This window comes from Zalophus californianus, chromosome 15 (genome assembly GCF_009762305.2).
Source record: "Zalophus californianus isolate mZalCal1 chromosome 15, mZalCal1.pri.v2, whole genome shotgun sequence".
NCBI classification, from domain to species: Eukaryota; Metazoa; Chordata; class Mammalia; order Carnivora; family Otariidae; genus Zalophus; species Zalophus californianus.
The window spans coordinates 77686181-77710991 of NC_045609.1; the positions used below are offsets into that span (position 1 = coordinate 77686181).

At 44.9% G+C, this 24811-nt stretch overlaps 1 protein-coding gene across 7 annotated transcripts in view; it reads left to right on the forward strand.

Moving 5' to 3' along the window:
• PLPP4 (phospholipid phosphatase 4) overlaps nt 1-24811 on the forward strand; it is a 158383-nt gene that overhangs the window by 33617 nt on the left and 99955 nt on the right. For 3 of the 7 annotated variants that reach the window (XM_027596262.2, XM_027596268.2, XM_027596269.1), the window contains exon 1: nt 3828-3984. The exons of 3 other annotated variants lie outside the window; for them this stretch is intronic. In XM_027596262.2, the coding sequence (XP_027452063.1) occupies nt 3929-3984 (56 nt within the window). In that variant the 5' untranslated portion in view covers nt 3828-3928. Of the gene's footprint in view, nt 1-3827; nt 3985-24811 lie in introns of those variants that run through there. One more of the 7 variants, XM_027596263.2, reaches the window with a different exon arrangement.

A 24811-nucleotide genomic window follows, 5' to 3' on the forward strand; every position in this document is an offset into this window, starting at 1 on the left:
GAAAAAGATCCAAGAGCAGAAGCAGGATTATGGAGGGATGAAGGGGACTTTCTTGACATGCTCATAAGCTCAATACAAAATAAGAGAGATTTCCCCAGAGTGGCACTTTGAAGATGCGTGTGGCCACAAAGCACTGGGGATGGGGGAAGCTGTGGTCATTTGAGTGTTTACATCCTGATGTGATTTTTCAAAGATCAGTCTCACGCATGACAGCTATGGTGCTCACTATGTCTAGGCAAGGGATGGACATGTTTATGTTATTTCTTATGATTGAGTGAGACTCTAAAGACTGCTCAAGTCTCTGAAACTGCTAGAAGCTCTGATCCATGTTTCCTTCCCTGGAGAACACATCACATTCCATGGAAGTCTTATGAAGACCCAGCAGGAGCTGCTAAGCTGGGCACCCGGGTGCTTTGACTGGATTGCTTTATCTAACCTGCTTTCATTTCTTCGCTCCCTTGTCAATTCATTTGTCTGCTGGGGTAGCAATATGGCACTTCTGGAGAGCTCTAGTATTTGGCACATGTCCACAGCTGTACAGCTGCTGGAGCCAACCACCTCCAAACCCATGGAAGTGGCAGCCTGCTCTCTGGGATTTGGGATACCAAGAATGTCATCTTCAGTCCCCTTTCACTGGGGAGAGAACCTGTCTGCCCTTCAAGAATGACCTCCCTTAAATTATAAATTCTTCTGCGAGGGAGAGCCCACAATATATCCTGATCCAGACTGATATAATGAAGAAGGCTAGAGCCAACTTTGGTAAATGAAAAAGGAGATCCTTGGGGCAGATGACAGAGTTGGCGACAGGAGTGAAGGAGGGGAGGAAGAGACCAGGCCACAGAGGACAAGCCTTGGGGGACATCACGGCTTTGGTTAAAGGCAGTCCTGCAAATCTGTATTGACAAAGGCCAGCACACCCAGGATAACTCATTCATTGGTGAAAGAATCTGGGCTTAGACAGGAACTCATGGGGCATGTGAGCTGTCTTCAATCTGCCTGTGTCTGGCATGCAAGGGGATGTGCTGGCCTTTGTTCATTTGTTCCACACCAAACAATTTCCTTACTCCAAAGTATCAGTCCCCGTTTGTGGGTCCACCTTTTCTCCATTCTCAGCTCAGGGGCTTAGGGTGAAGGTTCCACTCCCCGCTTAGGGATCAAGCCTGTTATCCAGGCTTGAGACAATCCATCCATCACGACTCCCTGGCTACAGTAATTGGTTCATGTGGGGCGGTGCCAATGACATTCAGTGACACTTTGGCTGGGAGCGCTGGGATCAAGGTCAAGGTCGTTCCCACCAGATTTGATCCTGAGAGCATGCAAAGCTGGGATTCTTGCAGCCAACTTGCAACTACCAGGAATCTGAGACAGAAGCCAATACAGTGCAGATGGAGCAGAGAGCTGAGAAGAACCAATAGAAAAGATTCAGGCATCAGATGGGAGGTTGAACTGGGCAGCTCTTTAGAGGTACATGTTTCAAAGTCGCTTCTTAATGACTACAGCAATGAGATCACCTGCCCTTTCAAACTCCTTCTCTAGGCATCTCTAATACAAGCACAAATGAGAAACATAACATGGCACAAAGATTCTAATTCTGTGATCTTGGTGACAGGTTCTGGTGGGCAGGATACTGCAACTAGCTCTCCCCCATGAGCCTACCCTTGGTTTGCCCCTCTGCTCTGCCAGGGAGAGGGACCGACTGTATCCTCCAAACCCCTTCCTAACCTTCTTCACCTGTACTCTTGCCCTCACCCAGGATCTCCTCCCTGTGTGTTTTCCTGCTCTGCTTACAAGAACCAACCGTGCTCTACAAGGCTAGGTCCCTGGCCATCCCAGACCAAAGGAAGGACTCTTAACCTTTGATCTCTGAGTGATTCAGTTTTCTGAAACCCCTCTTTGGACTTATTAATACTGCTTTGCATAGTTCCTTGGCATTTCTTCATGACTCTCTGGCTGCCTATCTTCTTGTGGGAAGATATGGATTATGAATCCTAGCACCTAGCACACAGCATTGCACGGGCTGCACTTGGTTGGTTGATGCTTATCGGTAAGTGATGTTTAATAACGTGGGCTCTTGTTAGTATCTCTTCCTGGAATATGGCCATCTGCCAGTCTCAGATCTGGGTCATTAGAGTTTACTGGGTTGACTAGGGGATCTCCTGCACCACTTTGCCAACCTATGGGAGTCCAGTTGTGTCCAGGATGTTGCCGGGCCCAAGACAGAATCACACCTCCTCCCTCCAAGTTCTTCCTACTCCCCCAACACCTGACACCTCACATGCCAGATGAGGCATACGGTCCATTCATTTATTCATTCACCAAAGACTCAACAAGCACAGTGTGCCAAGCATTGGGTGCACAGCGATGGGCAAATCAGATGCAGTTCCTGCCTGGGGTCTTTATATGAAGTTCCTTCCACACAGAACTAGGATTGTTCTTCCTCTGCCTGCTTCTCTGTCCCTAGACCCTGAGATGTCTGGGCATAGGCATCTTGCTTCGGTCTGTTATGTGTCCACTTGGAAGTAGAGTCTGTCTGTCCTTTGCTAATGGGAGAACCCTTCTCCGAAGCTCTTCTTCCTACCTACTCCCCCTTTTGTCCAAGACTGAGATATGGCTCCTCATTCCCAGGGACTACCTTCTAATCCATTTCTCCAGCTCACAGAGTCCTGGCTGGGTCTCTCCTAAAACTTATGAGATCTGGGACAAATTAATGGTTAATGTGAACTTTGCATCTTGAGCGTCCATCTGGTTTAAATTACTAAAGCTAAAGGAAATATACCTACTCGTGACAGGTGATGAGAAAACAAAGCCAAATTCCCTCTGGGCTCTGCCTTGAGGTCATGACCCTCAGGCCACCAGCCAGGGATGATGGTCTGGCCTTTGACTATGAAGCCCAAGGATGACGCTCCTGGTCTAACGTGCAGCCCCAGCTGCCTCAGGTGCTCTGGACTGAATGCTGTATCAGCGATGAGCGACCCGGATGGCCTGTCGCGGGCAGGGAATTGTGCCAGTCTCTTTTTTGATTTTCACAGCGCAGCAGCCCGAAGATGCTGAGAGTGGGAGTCGGAGGAACCCCATCCCGGGGGCTGCCTGGCGCTGGTGGCTTGGCGAGGAGCCAGGGTCACCTTTGCCCTTAGTCTGTGTGCCAGGGCGCTGGAGCCTGGCTGGCAGTTCCTGAGGGCAAAACGAAGCCTGAGAGTGTTCTCAGGGGAACTTCTTAGGAAAAAAAAGGAAGAATTTCAGGTCGGAAAGGGGTAGGGAGAGCAAAAAGCGGGAGGGAGGGAGCTCCGTTCAGCAGGCGCAAAGGGTGCCGGGGGGGGGGGGGTGGCTTCCTGGGCCCGAGAGTCCCCCAGCGCGCCTCGGCCGCCTGTCCACGTGCGGGCGTGAGCCGGGAGCCCGAGGCTGGACAGCGTGAGAAGGAAGCGGAGCCTGGAGTCGCAGAGCAGCCGCAGGCGGGGACCCAGCGAGCGCGCTGCCCCGGGAGCCGAGCGCAGGGGCCGCCCATTGGCGAGGGAGCCGGGGAGCGCGCAGGGGAGGCGGCGGCGGCCGCGGGGCTTCCCCGGGCTTCCCCTCCCCTCCCGGGACTGCGGGCGCACGGCGCGGACCAGGGCGCGGAGGCGGCGCTCGGCGCCAGGGCGCGGGGAGTCCCCGGGGCGCCCCCAGCTCGGCGCGGGGCTGCGGGGCGGGAAGCGGCCGGCGCGAGGGACGCGGCGTCCGCGAGCCCCCTGGCCCGCGGCGGGTGGTTTGGGCTGAGCCCTCCCCAGCGCCCGCCCGCCCCCGCCCGGCGCCCGCCTCCCGCCTCCCGCCCCCGCCCGCGGCCTGGAGCGCGCCTCCCTCGCCGCTCCGGGTCTGGCGAGCCGGCGCCGGTCGAGCTGCGAGAGCCGCCGAGAGCACCAGCCGCCGCCGCCCTGGGAGCTGCTCCGGCCGCACCATGCGGGAGCTGGCCATCGAGATCGGGGTCCGAGCCCTGCTCTTCGGGGTCTTCGTGTAAGTAGTGGCGCGCCGCGGCTGGGGGCGCGCGGACGCGGGGACCCACGGACCGAGCGTCTCTGCGCCCCAACTTTGTTTGCGCCACCGCGTCCCTTCGGGGCCTGGATTCGAGGTGTCCTCCCCGCCCAGTGCCCGGGGTGTGTCCTACGGGACCCTCCTGGTCCTCTTTCTGGGACCCTGGGTGCGGAGGGACCCGCGTAAGCCGGTCTAAGGCTCGCCCCCCGCCACCCCCATCGCGCCAGGGAGCGGGACCGGCCGCCGCTCGGGTCCCCTCGCCTGCGCCGGTCGCCGGCTGCGCACCAGCTGCCGGGGGAATCGGGGCTGCTCCCCTGGAAGCGGGCGCGCAGTCTCGCTCGCGCCTTCGGGAAGTTTCTCGTTGGGTGAGATCTTCTGAGCCCGACGTTTGCAGTCCTTCCTCCTGGCCCTTCTCCCATGGCCCCTCGCCGTGCCCGGGGCCAGGCTCCATCTCCTTCCGTGTCCCTGGCTTTGGTGCCCCAGGGTTCAGGGGAGCGTTTTCTAAGGAGACGTTGGCGGTAGTTCTCCGGCTGGAAAACTGTTGCTGCGGAGGCTCGGGAAGTCCGGGGCCGCAGCCCGAGGTACGGGCTCCATACGCCCGGAGCTCAGTGCGGGCGGGGGCTCTTGGGGACAGCAGCGAAATGCCCCTGGTGACCCCAAGGGGCTGGTACCTGGAAATAACGATCTTGGAAAGAGGAGGGGGCTCCAGTGCAGGCTCTTTCAGAGATGCCTGAACCCCAGGGCGCCCGGGGGACCCGCTACCCACCGGCCTCCCGGCCCCAAGCGGCAGGGAGCTGTCCTGCCTCTCTGCCTTTCAGATGCAAACCCTGAACACACCGCGGCTCAGATCCACTCCACCGTCCCTTTGATCTCTTGTCACAAAGGCGCCACACCTGCACTTGACCCTACATGAGTTCTTTCCCCCTCTGCCCATGGCTGTTCTCTGACACGTTTTAAATATTGAGGTTGCATGAACTTTCTGGACTTGCTGGGTTCTTTGGAAAAGCCCATGCAGCCATTCCAAACAGGAGGCCCTCGCTGGATGCCTACCCCAATCTGGAGTCACTGATGGCAGGTGGGAGGCTGTGAGTTGACTTCTGTTCCAGCAGCCGAGGGTAGACACATGGAAAGAAAGACCCTTTCTTGCATGTTTTTCTTTCCTAGGGATTAAATTCATCCAGAGTATTTATTCACACTATCATAAAGGGCGGTGAGTTCCCCCAGATGCAGGCAAGCCCCCTCTCCCAGCTTCTGACTAAACACTGCTGTTATTCAGTGGGAAGGAGGAATGAGAACTTCAGTTGGGTTTTGATGCATTTGGGAAAACAAAAGAAACAATTTTCCCTTTTCTTACTCGATTTTTCTACCTTTGGAATATACATTAAAACTAGTATAGCCGTGTGATCAGATGGGGACAGTTTCCAGTTGGCAGATAGGCTAAATCCCATTAAATTATTATGTGATAGAAATAATAAAATAGTGTTCAGTGCACGGTAGCATTTTAACATTTGTTTGGTGAATGTGTGTGTGAGTAATGCTGAAATAAAGTGAGGTAGGCTTGTAGGCTGCCTGGTTTGATTGCTGCTGGCAATTATCAGATTAAAAAAAAGGGGCCAAGGGTAAGCAAATACTTACATTGTTTTCAGATTTCCCTTCACATATCTCCCAAAACATTTATGAGCTGTTTACGAATATATGATGGTCTGTGCAGTGGATTTGAAAATGTGATAATTATTGTTTTACGTGCTTTTTGCTTCCTCAAAGAATGTTATGTAAAAATCAGACAAGCGGTGTATATTCTTTTTTCCAAACTTCCCCTTTTATTAATTAGGGGGATCTGCTCTCACCCAAAGGGAAACATTTGGGCACTGATGGTGTTTTTGGATGATTCCCTGATTTCCTGTCAATTGGACATATTAACAGTGTGTCCAACGTGTGGCTCTTTGACCCGCAAAGACCAGCTTTGGTATCGCTGGGAGACCCCCTAGGTGTGAATCTTGGATGTTCAGATGCAGTTATCATCAAGCAGATAACCACTTCCGGAAGAACAGGCTGGGCGCTCACAGATACAGATGACCCTTTGTTTTCTTAGATAAGAAAAGATGTGAGATGACAGAGGCTGACTTTTGGGGGAAGTTTTATTCTTCCCTTTGCCGGTGCTTGTCTGATGGCAAGATTCAGTGGTTCGTACCCCCTCTGCTCCTGAAGATGGTGGTCTCAGTAGCAGGGCCTCACCTGAGTAGGTGGAGAAATTCCCTCTGGGCAAGCTGAATCCACTTTCGTGGCTGCTGTGAAATCCATCATCTGCTGCTCCTTGGTGTATGTACCCTATTTCTCAGGACAAGAGAATAATCTTTTTTCGGGGAAGGTACCTTGCTTCTTTTGCCAACTTGTGCCTCTGGGGGAATATCACCTGTGCACGCGCTTGTTCTTGGATTATATTTGCTCTGTGTGAGAGCAGGATCCCACCGCCTGATGCCCACCTGCTCCTGGGAGTTTGAAGTTAGCACTAATGAAATGCAGCTTTGGACCCTTAGGTCGTAGGTTATATGTTATATGGTTATATGCTTTTCCTTTCTCCTTAGGGAACCAGTTCTCTGTCTCTAGACCAGGTTTAGTGCTGAGGTTTGGTGATTCAGGATCCCAAGAGAATACTCTCCAGGAAACCCTCGTAAGATCATCCAATGCCTTTTGGGCAGCCCTGCTTAAGAAATTCAGACCACCTGGAAGAAAATTAGTAACGGGTAATGCAAATCAGGGCTGGCACGGAAAGCTTAACCTAACAGGAAATAAATTGGTTAGAGGACCCCAGTGTTTAGGAAAAATCAAAATATAATGTGTAGCCTTGAGGCTGCATTTCGTGCTCGGAAGCTGTGGCCTGGAGGCCCCACGGTGCTCTTACTTGTGGACCTTGGGCAGAGCAGAGAGAAGGAGCGCCAGTGAATTGTCTCTGTCCTATTGCCACCCAAGACGCCGGCACAGATCCTGTGAGCGTTTGTGGACAGGCGAAGCCAGCACTGGACCTTGATGAGCAAGCACAGCGTGGACACAAGGTGGTCAGTCAACAGCCCTGAAGGCAGGTAGTATATCTGGTGAATGTGTGTGTGAGTAATGCTGAAATAAAGTGAGGTAGGCTTGTAGGCTGCCTGGTTTGATTGCTGCTGGGAATCATCAGATTAAGAAAAAGGACCCAGGGGTATGCAAATATTTATATTGTTTTCAGATTTCCCTTCACATATCCCCCGAAACATTTATGAGCTCTTTCATACAACTAGTAGTATATTACCTCCCCTTGTACGACCATTGCCGGTATGTAAGTGCCATGTATTGAAGGTTTATTATGTGCCAGGCAATCATGAAGACGATCACGCATACCAGTTAAGCCTTATACACACCTGATGGAGGGGTATATTGGCAGTGGCGCTCATGCTGAAGAGGCTGAAGCACAGACAGATTAAGGAACCGCCCAAGTCACAGAGCTAAGAAGGGCAGCTCTGAGATCTAAATCTAGATGCTCCTTCTGCATCATCTGGACTCTCCGCCACCTCACTATAGTGCTTCAGAAAAAAATAACAGCCGGCGTGGGGGCACTCAAGGGTTTACTCTGCAAAAGGCATTCCATGGGATTTCTCTTGTCTCGTCTCACTTGAGATGTTCTCCCCACTTTACAAAGAAACCAAGGTTTAGAAAGGGTAAGTAGCTGGCCTGAAGGTACTCAGCTAGCAGGAGGTATAGTCCGGATCCGGACAGGTGGTTGACCCCACGTCTCCAGGCTGCCAGCTGCTGAGATAGAATGTGTCTAGCCCCAGGCTTCCAGAAACTAGAGCAAAAGTGACCGCATCCTAGAAGTCATCCCCTTACGTGACCCATTGTCTCTGGAGAAGCAAGTGAACGGCCTGGAATGATGTGTGGGAAGGGCTGTCACTCTGGTTCTCATATCGGGCTCTTAGGGTGACATTTCAAAGGGGGAGGGGTGGTGGTTGAGATTCTCATTCTCTAAGAGATGGAATTTAGGACGTTACAGATTTTGAAGGGTCTTCCTTAGGTCTCTGGAGCCCAGAGGGTGAGATGTGGAGAGAAAATTGCAGGTCAGAACCTAAGTGGTAGTATTAAAGAACCGGTGGCCGATACGCTCGTGCACCTGTTGGCCCTTGCCTCCAGGACATCAGTTTGTCTGGAAAACCCTTTATTTCTAGCACTGCAGAAAGGGCTCCGGAGATACGACGACCATCAGAAATGCTGACGGAGGGGGAAGGTGATCTCCCTCTTTCACCCGTGAACCTGGGTTCCCTGGGGTCCTCAGTCCCTCCCTCCCTCCTTCTCTGTCCCCTCTGGGGTTCCGGGGGGCCCCGTGTCTGGGATGTCCCTCTAGGAGCTGTGGGGCTGCTCGGGACACTGGGTTGCTCAGGTAATGATTGGTGTTTGCCTCAACTCAGAACAGTCCTGCATCCTTCTTGGAGCACTTCCTGTGCTGGGGGCCTATGCTGGGTGTTGGGGATGTTTGAAGAAGGAAGGCTTGAGAGGGGGAGCGGGCTTCTGAGAGCTCACAGGTTGGCCGAGTGAGCACACGGTAGACCGCTGTTATTTTCCCCAGTATAATCACTGGCTTTGAAAGTTTTGCCTTCAAACATTTTTATCATTCATCCAGTTGACAGATAGATGCTTCTTTGGCCTCTTCTGGGTTGCAGGCACTTGTGCTGGCTATTTTCCTTCGCCTTCATGGGTACACTTTGGTTGGTATGATTCCAAACAGACCCAGGGAAACTTGGCACTTTCGCCAGTCCAGGTGATTTGCTTGAGGGCACTGGCTGTCAGGTAGGTTTTTGGAGTATTGACAGAAAAGAACATATCTTTCATTATTACCCCTCAGAGTCCTGTCTAGGGCTGTAGGCCAGGGACAGTTATGGTAGTTGGCACAAAGTGCTCCGTTTATTGAGAGGGAGGGAGTAAAGAGTCCTGGGAGGGGGGAGAAGGAGGAGACAGGGGCCAGGGAAGGCTGCCCAGAACTGGCAGCTCACCTGAGTCTTGAGCATCGAGGGGCAGGTGTGCAGGGCCTGGCCCGAGAACATTCCTGCGGACAGAGTGTCCTGGAGCCAAGGCCAGGAGGTCTCGAGGCATATTTCGGGTGGGGATCAGGTCGCCAGGTGTGGCCTCAGCACAGGGCGTGGGTTTGGAGGTGGCTGGTAGGAGGGGCAGGAGAGGAGTCTGGGACAAGAATGTGGATGGTCTCAGGGCCCTGCCAGGAAGCGTGGACATTCCCTTAGAAGCAGTAACTGGGAAGCCCAGGGATGTTTGAAACAAAAAAGCATCATGCTCAGACACTTGCCCAGGGGTGGAAAGCGATAGCTCCCTTCGGTACAGAGGCCCCATTTGCTTTTGTCAGTGACAGTCCCCAGCTCTTCCACCATCGCTGTGCCCTACTCTGCTCTCAGAGGGAGTGTGTGTGTGTGTGTGTGTGTGTGTGTGTGTGTGTGTGTGTGTGTGTTTTATTATGTTATGTTAACCACAATACATTACATCATTAGTTTTTGATGTAGTGTTCCATGATTCATTGTTTGCGTATAACACCCAGTTATATGCTCCATGCAGAACGTGCCCTCTTTAAAACCCATTACCAGGCTAACCCATCCTCCCCTGCCCCCAGAACCCTGTGTTTGTTTTTCAGAGTCTATCATCTCTCATGGTTCATCTCCCCCTCCGATTTCCCCTCAGGGGGCCTGTGTTTTATTCTGCCTTGGGTTGTGGTCAGCCGTCTCCACGTCTGGTTCCAGACTGCTAACTGTTGGACGGTGGGGGCTGGGGCTGTATCATTATCTTCGATGCTTGCTTTATATTCCCAGCCAGCCTTCCTTGGCATGAACGTGGTCGCTGCTTCACTAGTGCTCCCCAGATTGCACTCAATTTCTGGTGGTCATAGAGGCCTCAGAGAGATCGGCCGCAGGGCAGGACAAGGCTTCCTCAAGGGCGGTGTGCTGACCACCTGCATCGGAATTGCCTGGGGCTCAGTTCACACTTAACTGAATCAACATTTGGGATGGCGCCCTGGGAATCGGCATTTTTAACAGGGGCTCCTTCTGCCCCCCACATTGGGGAACTCCTAGCATGCAGTCTACACCCTCTTGTGGTAGGAGGGTCTCGTCGTTCTTTTCTCCTTCCTGGCCGCACAGGGGACTACCCTTCCCAAACCCCTGCCATTAGCAGGAGACATGTGGCACACTGATGTCATTGTCTTTCTCTGTCGGTGGCGAGCATGGGGCTGCGTGTTGCGATGACAGAGCTGCAGCATGTGAGTAGTGGGATAGCTGTCCTGGAGAGTCATGCCTTTGGCAGTGGGCTTTGTGGGACAGAAGGAAACTTTCTGTGTTAACGACAATGTGGCGGACTGATTAGCTACGGGAAAACAAGTCTGTTCCATCTGGCTAATACGCCTGGAATAGTTTTGCTTGCTCTCTAGAAACAAAGAGTCATCTGAGGCAAAGTGGGACAATGAAAGCCCATGGACTTTGGAGCTAGGCAGGTCTATGTTTGGATTTTCGCTGTGCCCACTAATTAGCAAGTTGCCTAAAATCTCTGAATCTCAAATTTCTTCATGTGGGAAATGGGAACAATACTGAACTTCACTGGATGTTAGTAGATAAGATGCTTTAAGTGCCTGCAGCACACAGAACAAAAATTAGATGCCTTCTCCCCACTCCTCTGAATCTCTTACTTATAGGTAGTGTCTCAATGGCCTTGTAGCACCGTGGTCATGACTGTGGCCTTTGGCACCAGTTTCCAAGGCTTGAATCCTGGTTTGTGTGAGCCTTTCAGGAAAGGATTTAACCAGCTTAGATCCTTGTTTCCCCATCTGTTCGACAGGAATATTAGCAGTACCCATGAATGAGAGTGTTAAATGAGAGTGTATTCAGCTCGTCACGGGTGCTCAGCAAATGGTAATGTTATGACCACTGTCCTTTTATTAAGATGAATCCATAATGTACACTAAAGAGAGACACTATAGGTAGTTAAGATACTCTGATTCCAAATGATTTACCACAGGATTTCTTTAAAATAATAAACTTGTTTAGACATATTTCAAAGGATTCCCTTTAGCCCCCGTCAGTGACGTATGTAACTTGCCATGAGCTCATTCAGTGGGTTGTACCCCCGTAGAGCAGTGTGGCTGGCTCACTGTCTAATGAAGGGGTGGTCTCAGCATTGTATTTTCTCATCGGTCACTTAAATCAACTGACCGTTTACAGCAGTGATTGTAGGACATTGAATCAGAAGGGGTATTAGCAAAATTGCCTTGGGCCATGTGGAAGGAAAATGCTGCATTCCCGTCATTTACCTCCGAGTCTGTGTTCATCACCCAGGGCTCCGTGAGAAGTCCGGCGCAGGGAGTTTTCCATCAGACACCCTGTCCACTCCCAGCTGGTGCTGGGCTGAGTGTGCCGAGCGCCTCTCCTCTCTCCAGGGAGGCTTCTGCCTTGTCATCTGATAAATGAAGCAGCCTTCTGTTTGAAATATTATTTGCCACTGTAAAGTGAGTCTGCTGAACCCAGAATTCTGAGAATTGATGATGTTTTGCCACAGGGAGATAAATGCTTATAACATGGCAAAAAGGAGATCACTAGTTTCATAACTTGTAGGTAAAGTTATCTCAATTAGTTATAGGGATTATGCCTTTTTATGACCCACGCAAGGATCATAAAAGCTCCCTATCTCTATTTTTCTATGATAGTGTTTTTAAATATGAAAATCATCTTAGTCATAGTTATTTCCTTAAAAAATACAATCTTGGTGTTCCGTGGATGAATTAGAAGCCCTGGTTCACAGCGAAGCGGTGGATTCACACAGAACCACACCTGCCAGTGTGTTCTCATCAGTCCACTAAAGGCACAGAGGTATTGAGGACCTTGGGAATGTCCGGGATGGGCAAGCAGGAGGCAGAGAGAATCTGGGGCTCTGAGCCCAGGGATGGCCGCATCACCGTCTTTCAGTGTGTGACCGTGAAAAACTGTCCTACAGAGGTGAGGGATGAGTTGTTTTTCTGTCTCCGCCAAAGATGAAGGAATGAAAACAGGATCAGAAGCTGCAGGAGCATCTAGGTTGGTTTTCAGAAAGGTAGCAGTCTGCCAGTCAATGCTAGATAGTTCTTTTCTCCTTTGCCAGAGGGTTTTAAACACATTTTTACTAAAGTATTAGTTCGAACCATATGCAATTGCTGATATTTGACTGTTTTGACCTACAAAAAGAAGAATTGCATTTAGCTCAACCTAAAAATAATATACACAAGGAAAAAATGCATGATTTATAATCGCACGGCTTCAGAATGCAGTCTACCCATCAAGCCCCCCCCACCCCCCCGGGGCTCCACCACCCTGACTTCGAACATCATTTTTGAACTCCGTGTAAATAGAATCATACAGTGTGACCTCTTTTGTGTGACTGTTGGTGCTTAGCATGTTTTGGAGATTTATCCATGTTACACTTAGCTGTAGTTTGTTAATTCTTATCACTGTAGAGCATTTCATGGCATGACTGTACCTCTTTCTTTACTTGTTTTACTGTTTGTGGACATTTGGGTTATTGGTTGGTTTGGGCTAGTAAGTGTAATGCTGCTATTGTTTTTAGGGTGAAGATAATTTGTAATTTCTGTTGGGTGGATACCTAGGTGTGGAAATGCTAGGTTATTCATTTGAGGTTTTTAAAGAAGGATTTGGCCTTTCTTTGTCTAGCTCTACTTCTGAAATAGAGATGTAGTCTGTATTCAGCTTTAATCTCCCATCTGTTGAGCAGCTATTTTGGCAGAGTCCGTGGTGGGCCTCGTGAATGCCATGAGGAAGCCAAGAGCTGGGTCCCCACTCAGCAGGCGGGCGGGCCGCGTGGCACCCTAGTCAACGTGAGGGCTTTGGAATCATTTCCTGACTGCTGCCTATAAAGATGTGCCCTAGCTTTCTCATCTGTAAAGTGGGTACAAGAGTATCACCTGCCAGGAGGCTGTAAAGTTGAAGTAATGTAATGTGTGACAGATGCCTGCTACGAAACTGGCACCTAGGAAGCATTAAAACCAGTCTCCGTCCCTTGCTTCATCTTCCTTCCTGTGGGGAGGTGGAGTTGGCGGTCAATGAAAAAAATATCACAATGGAATAATAATAAAATGCAGCTGTCAGCACCACAGGAGAGCTGAGCCTTGAACTAGGATTTAGGATGTTTTGGGGGAGTATTCTGAATTATCTTCCAAGAAATCACTGAGAAAAAGAAATGGCATACACACACACACACACACACACACACACACACACACACACACACACACACACACACACACACACGTATGTATCTTAATTGACCTATATCTTCACTTTGGTTGTGGAGGGAGAAGAGAAGACAAGCTTTAATACTTACTGTATATCCACTTTGTTCTAGGCACTTGTCACACCTTAGATGATTTAATCTTTGCAACCTCCCAGAAGGCGATATTATTGTCCTAATTTACAGAGTTAAGAATCAATGCTCCTCCTATACAGAAAGCTCTTACCAATCAATAAGAAAAGAGAGGAGCTCTTTAAAAGAAAAATGAGCAACAGAACTCACAGGGAACTAACATGTATACAAATAACTAATACACCTTTAAAACTGTGCCTTCCATAGAAATGCAAAATATGCATCTGAAAACAATAAAATAACATTGCATATAAGCACATGCTTTTTATTGTGCCAGGACAAAATGCGCAGCCATTGAAATTAGTGTTGTAGACAACTATTTGTTGACATGGGAAGATAGCCATAAACTGTTGTTAAGTGATAACAAGTAGGTTTACAGAAGTGTGCATAATGCTACTTTAATGTGGTAGTGTAATAGAATCAATTCGTGTTTATATCTGTAAGAAAAAGAGCTATAAAGATATACAACAAAATCTTAATGGTGGTTATTTTGGGCTGATGGGATTGTATAACATTTGTTTTTTTCTTCATACTGTTTATTGTCCACATTATTTTACAGGAAACATTTATTACTTTCATACATAATCAGAAAAATCAATAAAGAAGTTTCCTGTTGTGGGGGGAGAAAGAAGCTAGTGAAATATCCTTAGATAGGGCACGGGGTGATCCTTTTGTGATTGCTTTAGAAATATCTGAAGTGGGAATGTGTCGAAAATCACCCTTTCTATATATATATATATATATATATATATATATATATTTTCTTAAAGATTTTACTTATTTATTTGAGAGAGAGAGAGAGCACTAGAGAGCGAGAGCAAGCAGAAGTAGGGGATAAAGAGAGAGGGAGAAGCAGGCTCCCCGCTGAGCAGGGAGCCCAATGCGGGGCTCGATCCCAGGACCCTGGGATCATGAACTGAGCCGAAGGCAGACGCTTAACTGACTGAGCCACCCAGGTGCCTCTTTTCTATATATTTTTTAAAAGATTTATTTATTTGAGAGAAAGAGCACGAGCATGAGAATGGTGGGGGAGGGGCAGAGGGAGAGGGACAGACCGAATCTCAAGCAGACTCCGTGCTGAGCATGGAGCCGGACATGGGGCTCAATCCCACAACCCTGAGATACAACCTGAGCTGAAACCAAGAGTTGGACACTTAATCAGCTGAGCCACCCAGGCGCCCCTCCACCTTTCTATATTTAATAGCAACTAAAATATTGAAAGGAAAACCAGAAAGTAAAGATTAACAACAGCTGTGATCCGAGGCCGCAGGTGGAATTGTAAATGGACATAACCCCTTTGAAGAGTGGTATTACAGTGCATAGACAGCCGTGAAATTATTCTTGCCCTTTGACTTACAACTCTTAGAAAAATATGTTGAGGCACTGATGTAGAAATGTAAAAATCCTCATGTAAGAAGATATTCATTGCTGTATTCCATACAAAGCAAATATATTTGTCAAATAAAAATAAAATAAAACTCAAATGGTCAACCCTTGAAGAATAGTTTGATAAATTATGAACACAAGAGAATACTATATATCTATTTAAAATAATCATTTTGAGAATCAGGAAGAAACATAGTAACATTTTATGGTGTAACAGTTGAGGGGGAAAAGTACTATACAAGAATCGATCTCAGAATCAAATCTATGGGAAATATGTTTGATTTGTGCAAATATTAGAAAGGATTACACAAAAGTGCATGTGTGTGGTGGGAATGAATGTTTCTCCTCACCTAAACGTTATCTTTAAATTATAAAATAGTTGTGAAAATTAAAACAGTACAAAAAGTGTAAGGAACTGCTTCACCTCTGTGCCATTTCCTTCCCTTCATTTTTTTAAAAATTTATTTTATTTTTTTACAATTTTTTTTTTAAGTAGGCTCCCTGCCCAACATGGGGCTCAAACTCATGACCCTGAGATCAAGAGTTGTATGCTCTACCAACTGAGCCAGCCAGGTGCCCCTCCTTTCACTTTTTAACGTCAAACTTTTAAACAGTATGTACTCTTTTGTGTGAGTATTTTGCTTGGCACATTTCTGAGATTCATCCATGTTGTGCTTAGCTGTAGTTCATATATATATGTATATATTACATATTTTATATAATATATACATATAAAAATATAAGTAAATATAAAATAAAATAAAAATTTAATAAAAACTGAGAACACATTTTATCTATAGTTGAAATTTTTTTTACTTAGTTTAGATCTACTTGAGTCTTCTTACTGGCTGTGCAGTGTTTCATCATATTAACCTATTCATGGAATTTTCAGGTGTTTTCATTTTTTCCTACAGCAAACAATGTTGCAATTGTGCTTACACTCTGTAGCGCACCTGTTAAAATATTGCTGTGATAAGACTTTTGCAAATGAAATTTCTTGGTCAAAGGCCATGTGTATTTTAAATTCTGATGGACACTGTCAAATTGTCCATCCAAAGGGATATATACATGCCTACATTCTGTTTTTGACATCCTTGCCAATGCTGGATGTTGGGAAAGTTTTATATTTATACCACAGGACAGAGTATAACATTTGCATCTTTTCACTCTTGCATTGGCAATTTTTATTTCTTTTTTTATTAAGTTTTAATATTAATTCCAGTATAGTTAGCATACAGTGTTATATTAGTTTCAGGTGTACAACATAGTGATTCAACAATTCCATTCATCACCTGGTGCTCAGCACAACAAGTGCACTCCTTAATCCCCATCACCTGTTTCACCCATCCCCCCACTCATCTTCCTTTTGGTGACCCATCAGTTTGTTCTCTATAGTTAAAAATCTGTTTCTTGGTTTGTTTCTCTCTCTCTCTCTTTTTCCTTTGCTCATTTGTTTTGTTAAATTGCACATATGAGTGAAATAATATGGTATTTGTCTTTCTCTGACTTATTTCAATTAGCATAATATCCTCTAGTTCTACCCACATCGTTGCAAATGGCAAGATTTCATTCTTTTTATTATTGAAATAATATTCCATCATATATATACCACATCTGCTTTATCCATTCATCTATTGATGAACACCGAGGATACTTCTGTAATTTGGCTATTGTATATGATGTTGCTATAAACATAGGGGTGCATGTATCCCTTTAAATTAGTGTTTTTATATTCTGTGCAGTTACTGGATCTGTTTTTAACTTTTTGAGGAGCCTCCATACTCTTTTCCACAATGGCCACCCCAGTTTGCATTCCCACCAGTAGTGCACAAGGGTTCCCTTTTCTCCATATCCTCGGCAACACTTTCTTCTTGCTGTTGATTTTAGCCATTCTGACAGGTGTGAGGTGCTGTCTCATTGTGGTTTTGAGTTGCATTTCCCTGACGATGAGTGATATTGAGCATCTTTTCATGTGTCTGTTGGTCAATTTGTATTTCTTTGGTGAAATATCATTTCCCTTAATCCATGCTTTTATAAGATCTTTAAATTTATCTTACTGATGTGTAGGAGTACTTTATGCCTTAAAGATATGAATCTCTTCTTTCATGTGTTGCAAATATTTCTCTGTGTCTGTGGTTGACTTTTATTTTATTTTATCTATATATTATCTATCTGTCTGTCTGTCTATCTATCTCTCTATCTATCTATCTATCATCTCTCTGTCTATCTATCTTATTAAGTACTCTCCACGACCAGCAAGGAGCCCAATTCAGCACTTGAACTCACGACCTCGAGACTGAGACCTGAGCCAAGTTCAAGAGTCAGATGCTTAACCGACTGAGACACCTAGGTGCCCCTATGTTGACTTTTAAATTTCCTTGCAATTTCTGTTATTTAATTTTTTTTGAGAGCGAGAGAGAGAGAGCGTGTGTGCTCGCATGGGGAGGGACAGAAGGAGAGGGAGAGAAAGAATCCCAAGCAGGCACCATGCTGAGCATGGAGTGGGGCTCAGTCTCACAACCCTGAGGTCATTTCCTAAGCTGAAATCAAGAGTTGGACACTTAACCCACTGAGCTACCCAGGCGCCCCTGCTATTTCTATTATTGTGTGCATTTTAATTTTTATGTAGTTAAATCTATCAGTTTTTCCCTTTATGGTTTCAGAGTTTCTGTCCTATTTAGAAAGTCCTTTTTCACCTAAAATAGGAACATTCTTCTGTATTGTCTAGTATTTTATACTTTGTTCTTAAATTTTAATTCTTTAATATATTGGAAATTTATTTTTATTTATGGAGTGAGGTAGAGGATTTAAATTTTTGCTTGTATATGGTTTTTCAATTGTGAAAAGGACATTGCTTTTCAGTGATACTATTATCAGATGCAAATTTCCTTCTGTCCATGGAATTGCAAGTGAATTCTTTTACAAGTTCAATTCTAAGGTATATGGCCCCTTATTTCTGGGAACAATGTAGTACAGAGGTTAAGACTGCAAGCTCCAGAGCCAGGATGCCTGGGTTCAAAGCACTAATCTTCTATTTACTGTCTCTGTGAACTTGGAAGTTATTTTATCTCTGTGCTTCAGTTCCCTGGTCTTCAATATGGGGATAATGACACAATAATTTCATTGTATTGAGATCAGAGAGAGTGGATTGTGTGATTTCTGTGTTTTATAATTTGTTCTGACTTCCTGTGTGGCCATATACATGGTCAAGTTTTTGTAAATTTATATAGCTTGAACATAATAGTTTGTGTTTGGGGGGTACAGAGCTCTAAATATATTAAAGCAAGTTAACTGTACTATTCAGATCCTCTATATTCTCACTTTTAAAAATTCGTTCTTCTTAATTTGGTCTTGTCTTTGTTAAAGTAATCTCTACACCCAACATGGAGCTCAAACTCATGACCCTGAGATCAAGAGTGGCCAACCAGGTGCCCCTAATTTGGTCTTTTTAATGTGAAGATATGCTGCCTCTCAAACTAGGGTAATTAGAGCATTTGCATTTTTTGTGGAAATAACTAATATTTTGTCATATTGCTGCTAGCTTATTCTGTGTTTTCTTTTTGTGCTGCTTTTGTTTTTTTCCCCCTAATTTCTTGCTTCTGGCTGAATAGTTCAAGTTTTCTTTGCTGCCCTCCTTTTTTTCCTTTAGTGATTTGGACATCAGAATTCCTATGTCTGTACTTCAGGTTAGTGTTCTTAAATTTTATCTCCTTCTGATGAACCTTTTAATATTAGGAAGCGTTCATCTTTGTGTTAATATTCCTTATCTTGAAGTATACTTTATCTAATATAATACATAGCTACATTATGTTTCTTTAGATTAATGTCTGCACAGAATATATTTCTTATCCTTTTACTTCTAACCTATCTGTATTTTTATGTTTAATGTATGCCTCTTATAAGCAGCATTTAGTTATACCTTTTCATTTTATCCAATATAGCCAATCTTTGCCATTTAATTGGAGTGGTTAAGCCACTTACATTTAATGCAATTATTGATATGGTTGAGTTTAAGTTTACCACCTTGTTCTTTGTTTTTTATTTGCACTATCTGTTTTTTGTCCCCTTTTTTCTCTTTTCTCTTAGGTTAATATTTGTTAATATTCCATTTAACGCCTTTGTTGTATTTTTAGCTACACCTCTTCAAAAATGTTAGCAGTTTCTCTAGAGATTACAATATACGTTTTTTACCTATCACCATTGTCAATATTACACCATTTCAAATACAATGTAAAAATCTTATGACAGAAGACTTTCATTTCTTTCCTTATGCCTTTGATACATTGTCATAGAATTCACTTCTATGTATAAGTCACATAAAACATTTATTTTTGTCTTAATCAATATACCTTTATAGAAATTATACAAAAATACCCACATACTTATCATTTCCAGTGCTCTTTATTACTTCTTTCAGATTTGGTTTTTCCTTAGCATTATATCCCTTCAGCCTGAAGAACTTCCTTCTAGCTTTTCTTGTAGGGCATATTTGCTAGAAATTAATTCTCTTGGCTTTTGTTCTGTTAAAATTGCCTTTATTTTGAAAGATATTTTTGTTGGATGTAGAATTCTAGGTTGACAGTTTTCTTTCAGCAATTTAGAGATGGCTTTGGAATTTTCTTGTAGATTCCATTATTTCTGATGAGAAGTCACCTGTCATGGTCATTGTTGCTTTCCTGAATGTTATGTGTTTTTCTCGTTGGCTGCTTTTAAGAGTTTCTCTTCCCCTTTGGTTTTTAGCAATTAGACTATGATGTGTCTAGGTTGGTCTCATTGTATATTTCCCGCTTGGGTTCATGAGTTTCTCAGAGCAATGGTTTGATGTCTTTCATCAGTTAAATATTTATAAGACATTATTTTTTCACGTATTTCTTCTGCCCTGTTCTCTCTCTCCTTTCCTTTTGGTTTTTCAATTACATAGATGTTAGACAGCTTTATATTATTCCACAAGTCTTGGATGCTGTGTTCTATTTTTTGTTGTTGTTGTTATCTCTTTCTTCCCTGTGGCTCGGTTTAAGATAATTTCTACTGACTTATCTCAAATTCACCTATTCTTTATTTTCTACTATGTCTTTTCTGCTGCCAAACCCATGCAATAAATGTTTTATTTCAGATATTCATATTTTTCAGTTCCAGAATTTCCATTTGGTTCTTTTTTAGAGTGTTACTTTTGTTGTTGTTGTTGATGTTTTCTACTTATGCATCCATTCTCTTCATCTTTCCCTTATAATCTTTTAATGTATTTATAATAGAAAGCCCTTTTCTGAATGAGATCTTGCCATTTGCAACGACGTGGATGGAACTGGAGGGTGTTATGCTGAGTGAAATAAGTCAATCAGAGAAAGACATGTATCCTATGACCTCACTGATATGAGGAATTCTTAATCTCAGGAAACAAACTAAGTGTTGCTGGAGTGGTGGGGGGTGGGAGGGATGGGGTGGCTGGGTGATAGACATTGGGGAGGGTATGTGCTATGGTGAGCACTGTGAATTGTGCAAAACTGTTGAATCACAGATCTGTACTTCTGAAACAAATAATGCAACATATGTTAAGAAAAAAGAAAAAGAAGAATATAGCAGGAGGGGAAGAATGAAGGGGAGTAAGTCGGAGGGGGAGATGAACCATGAGAGACGATGGACTCTGAAAAACAAACTGAGGGTTCTAGAGGGGAGGAGGGTAGGGGGATGGGTTAGCCTGGTGATGGGTATTAAAGAGGGCACATTCTGCGTGGAGCACTGGATGTTATGCAGAAACAATGAATCATGGAACACTACATCAAAAACTAATGATGTAATGTATGATGATTAATATAACAAAAAAATTAAAAAAAAAAGGAAAGCCCTTTTCTGCTAATGCCAACATCAGGGTGATCTATGGTTCTGATGTTTTCTTCTGTTGATTGTGGGTCATATTTTACTGCTTCCTTTGTATGTGTAGTAATTTTTTATTGCATATTAGACAGTATGGATCATACATTATAGAGACGCTAGATCATTATTGTCTGCTGAAGACTGTTGAATTTTGTTCTTGCAGGAAGTTAATTTACTGTTGGGTCACCTTCATCCTTAGAACCTTGGTTCTAGACTGTGTTTGTATAAGTCTGTCTTGGTTTTGCCTCTGATCCTAGGATCCTTTAGTTCTGGGATGTGCTTTTTAAAAAATTACTGTAGTTTGGCTCTTCTGAGGTTTCAGTAGAAAGTCTAACTTGGAAAAACTTCAAGTCCAAACTCTATCTCCTGGCACTGGCTAGCTGCTGAAATTTCTGCTTCACTTTTAGACTGTGGCTCTTACTTTCCGATGTGGTCCTTGGAGTCTTGTCTTAAATGTTGCAGTGTCTGAGTTAGCCAATAATTTGAGGGGAATTTGTACACAGAATTTTAGGTTTCCCTTCTCTGGCTAAACTCCTTTTGAGGGAAGTTTCACATTTGTTATTTTATCCAGTATTTTATTTCTATCTGTTTTCTCTTTTTCATAGTTCTTTTCCCCCCTCTTCTGCTTTGCTGATTGGTACCCCTTAAGGCTCTTCAGACCGGCTATGGATTTCTTTATGTTTTCTTTCTTTTCAGTGATGTTTTTTGTGAGGGAAGAGAGACAAAATGAATGGGTTCAGTCAACCATCTTGAACTGGGTGTCTCTTTAAAAAGATTTTGCAGATTTTTCTTGGATACAATGTTCATGTTTTTTAATATATAAAATTATATTTTTTAAAAATCCATTGATTCTTACTTTTACCCGTGAATATTTTTGTGGTTTTTCTGAGTCATCATTCAACTGGCCTCTTCTTTGCCTATCTAAAATCCTACCTTTATTTTCCCAGGCTTGGCTCAGAATTTGCTTTGCTGTGTTATCTTGTCTGAACATATCAGCCCTGAATGAATATATATAATACTGATGACAGAGTTATATAGAAGACCCACATCTATCTTTTTATTTAATGATGGAAATACTTGGTCCCTGAATGTGTTGTGCTTTAATTCAGTTCTATGGACCAATGAAAAGATTTTCAGTCATGTAATGAGAACATATTAAACTGGACTTTAAAAATAGGAACACTTATGAAAAATAACATGAAACATAGATGGCTTGCTTTGATTTTTTTCCTTACACAAAAGATCCTCATACTGTTTTCTGAAAGTAGCAAACTGGGGTCGTTTGGCTCTGGGGAGGAGGAGGAGGAGGATGATGATGATGATAACAACTGATATTTATTGAGCACTTACTATATGCCGGGCAGTGTGCTGTAGCACTTTAGACTCCTTAAGGCTTCACATAGCCCTGTGAGATAGAAATTTATAATTCTTCATATTTTTGGATGAGAAAACCAAGGCTTAGAGAGGTTAACGAACATGCCCAGTGTCACACGGCTAATCAGATGAAAGTGCTTTCTGTGAAAAATTTAAATTGAGTATTTTATGAGTTAGAACAATTCACAGCGGATTTGGGTGCAGAGGGGAAGTGAAGGGATTGGTAGTGTGGCTTTCTGATAATGAGATGACCCTGACAACCCTTGTGAAATCATGGACATGAAGGGGATTGACACACACGGAGCAAATGGAACGTTGACATTTTACCAGAAGGCACCACTGAGTGGATTATATTATACCCAGTGTCTGACCTGACCTGGCTCTAGGCATTGTCTCATCCATCTTCTTTGACAGAGGGCCTCACTCAGATCATCCTTATTGTTCCGGGGCAGAACTGAGCCTAGAACCTCAGTCTCTTGACTCCTGGCCCCGTAGGCTGCTGGGGCAGCTGACTTCTGTTGCTCCTCCTGAGACGTGAGCTCTGCACATTTGGGCTTGTCTGTTCCCCATCCTGTTTGGACCAGTTGATTGCAGCTGTGTTTGTTTGTTTGTTTCTTTTTTAAAGATCTTACTTATTTGTCAGAGAGAGAGAGAGAGGGAGAGAGAGCACAAGCATGGGGGAGCGGCAGGCAGAGGGGGAAACTGGCTCCCCGCTGAGCAAGGAGCCCGAAGCAGGACTCGACCCCAGGACCCTGGGATCATGACCTGAGCTGAAGGCAGACTCTTAAGCAACTGAGCCACCCAGGCGTCCCTGCAGTTGTGTTTCTAAACAGCCTCTGGAGGGCAGCTGGTGAGGAGAGCTGCTTTTTATCAAAACAAACTCTTGCTCAAAAGGAGGTCCTTTGGCCAACATTGGTTTTCCGTACCACTGTCCAGGTATCAGATGAGTAAGTTCTAGAAACCCAATGTGGTTGTAACTAACAATACTGTATTATGTATTTGAAAGTAGCTAAGAGAGTAAACCTTAAGTCTTCTCATCACAAAAAAGAAATGATGGTTCAGTGCCATGATGGAGGTGTTCATTAACACTACAGCAATGATCATCTTGCAGTGTATAAGTGTATCAGACCAACACGTTGTACACCTGAAACATACACAGTGTCAGTTAGATCTCAGTAAAGCTGGAAAATGGGAAGTCCTGACAGTTCCTCTCTGTGAGTTTATCACACTTCTGTGGCACATGTGGGAGGGATGTGTCCACAGACCTAGAGCACGTGAGGTGACAAGTGAGTCATGCCTTCAAGTCTGTCCTCTCCTCGTGGTCTGTCTGACGTGAGATGAACTTAAAGTTCAGGGGTAGTTGTTTCTGTGGGTGTTTTTGTTTGTTTGTTTGTTTTTAATAAAGTCCAGCTTTAAAAGCTGGAGGATACTACTTGTCACACTGAGAATACCTACACTTTGGACAGAGTATCTGTGCATGGTGACACAGCACTTTCCTTGATCCTGTTCCCTTGTCCTGGGAGCAGAAGTGGATGACATGGGGGCAGAAACTCCAGTGCCCTCATTTCAGATGGTGTAGAAATCACCTCCATTCCTTCACTCCTGTAGCTTCAGATGTGCATTGATTGTGTCCCATTGATTGTGTCCCATACCGAGCCAGGCCTGAGAACATCATGAGATGAGAAGTGGCACAGGCCTGACTCACTAGCCCAGGCCATGTCACTGGTGGGCATCAGGGCCCTTGGAGGTCGGGAGGCAGCAGGGCCAGTCTTTCTGGCATGGGGAATGGGCAGTGCAGAAGGACCAGCCAGGAGGTAGGGGGGGTACAGTGGAGTTGGGGTTTGGGTGGGAAGAATGACAGTGCTCAGAGATGGGACACAAAATGGAGTGAAGACATCTGGGAGCAGCATGGCCTGGGGCCAGCTGGGCCCTCCTCTGTGCAGACCTCGCTGCTGGCTCTCCAGCCTCGGGGGCAACCCTAACTTAAAAATGCTTCTCTAGGAGTAATAGCTTCTTTCTTTTTGTATGCTTACAGTGTGCCAGGTGAGGGTCTTTTTTAGCATAAGCACATTTAATTCATTTCAAGAAAATCTAAAAAGTGAAAAATCATGCCTAAAATCAGAATGACCTCCTTAATGAATATATTAAGAAATATATTATTCAACATCAGAAAGTATCTTTACTTTCACAAAAAAATTCATCAGGGTAGCTTGAGAACAGCACAGCCTAATAATTTCAGTGACTACATTTTTCATTGTCAAGTCGGTTTTGCAAAATATAGTCTACCGATTATTGTTCCACATTACTGTTTTGGATGACCTGGTGAGTTCTGTATGGAGATTAGCAAATAGCCCGAATATAGGATATTTAAAAGAAAGGCAGCTTTATGACTTTCAGAAATAAGTGATAACAATCCTACATTTGCACCCTGCAACCGGGTAAGGTTCTTATGTTTTGTGTGCAATTAGCTCATCTAGTCCTTACAACACCAGCATGAAGTGAATGCTATTAACTCTCTCCCTGTGCAGGTGGAGAAGGGCAGGGTGGGGTCAGTGATCTGTCTGTGGTCATTTGCCAGTAGGTGGCAGAGGTAGAATGGGAGTCCAGGCCTTCCTGGCTCGAGTGGCTCTTTGTTTCCATTGCTGTCTTGCTGGGGTTGGGTGGGGTGATAGCTTTGTCCGCAGCCACTCACACACTGGCCTCCTGCGCACTGCGCCTGCCATGGATCTTGGTCATAACAGACCCATGG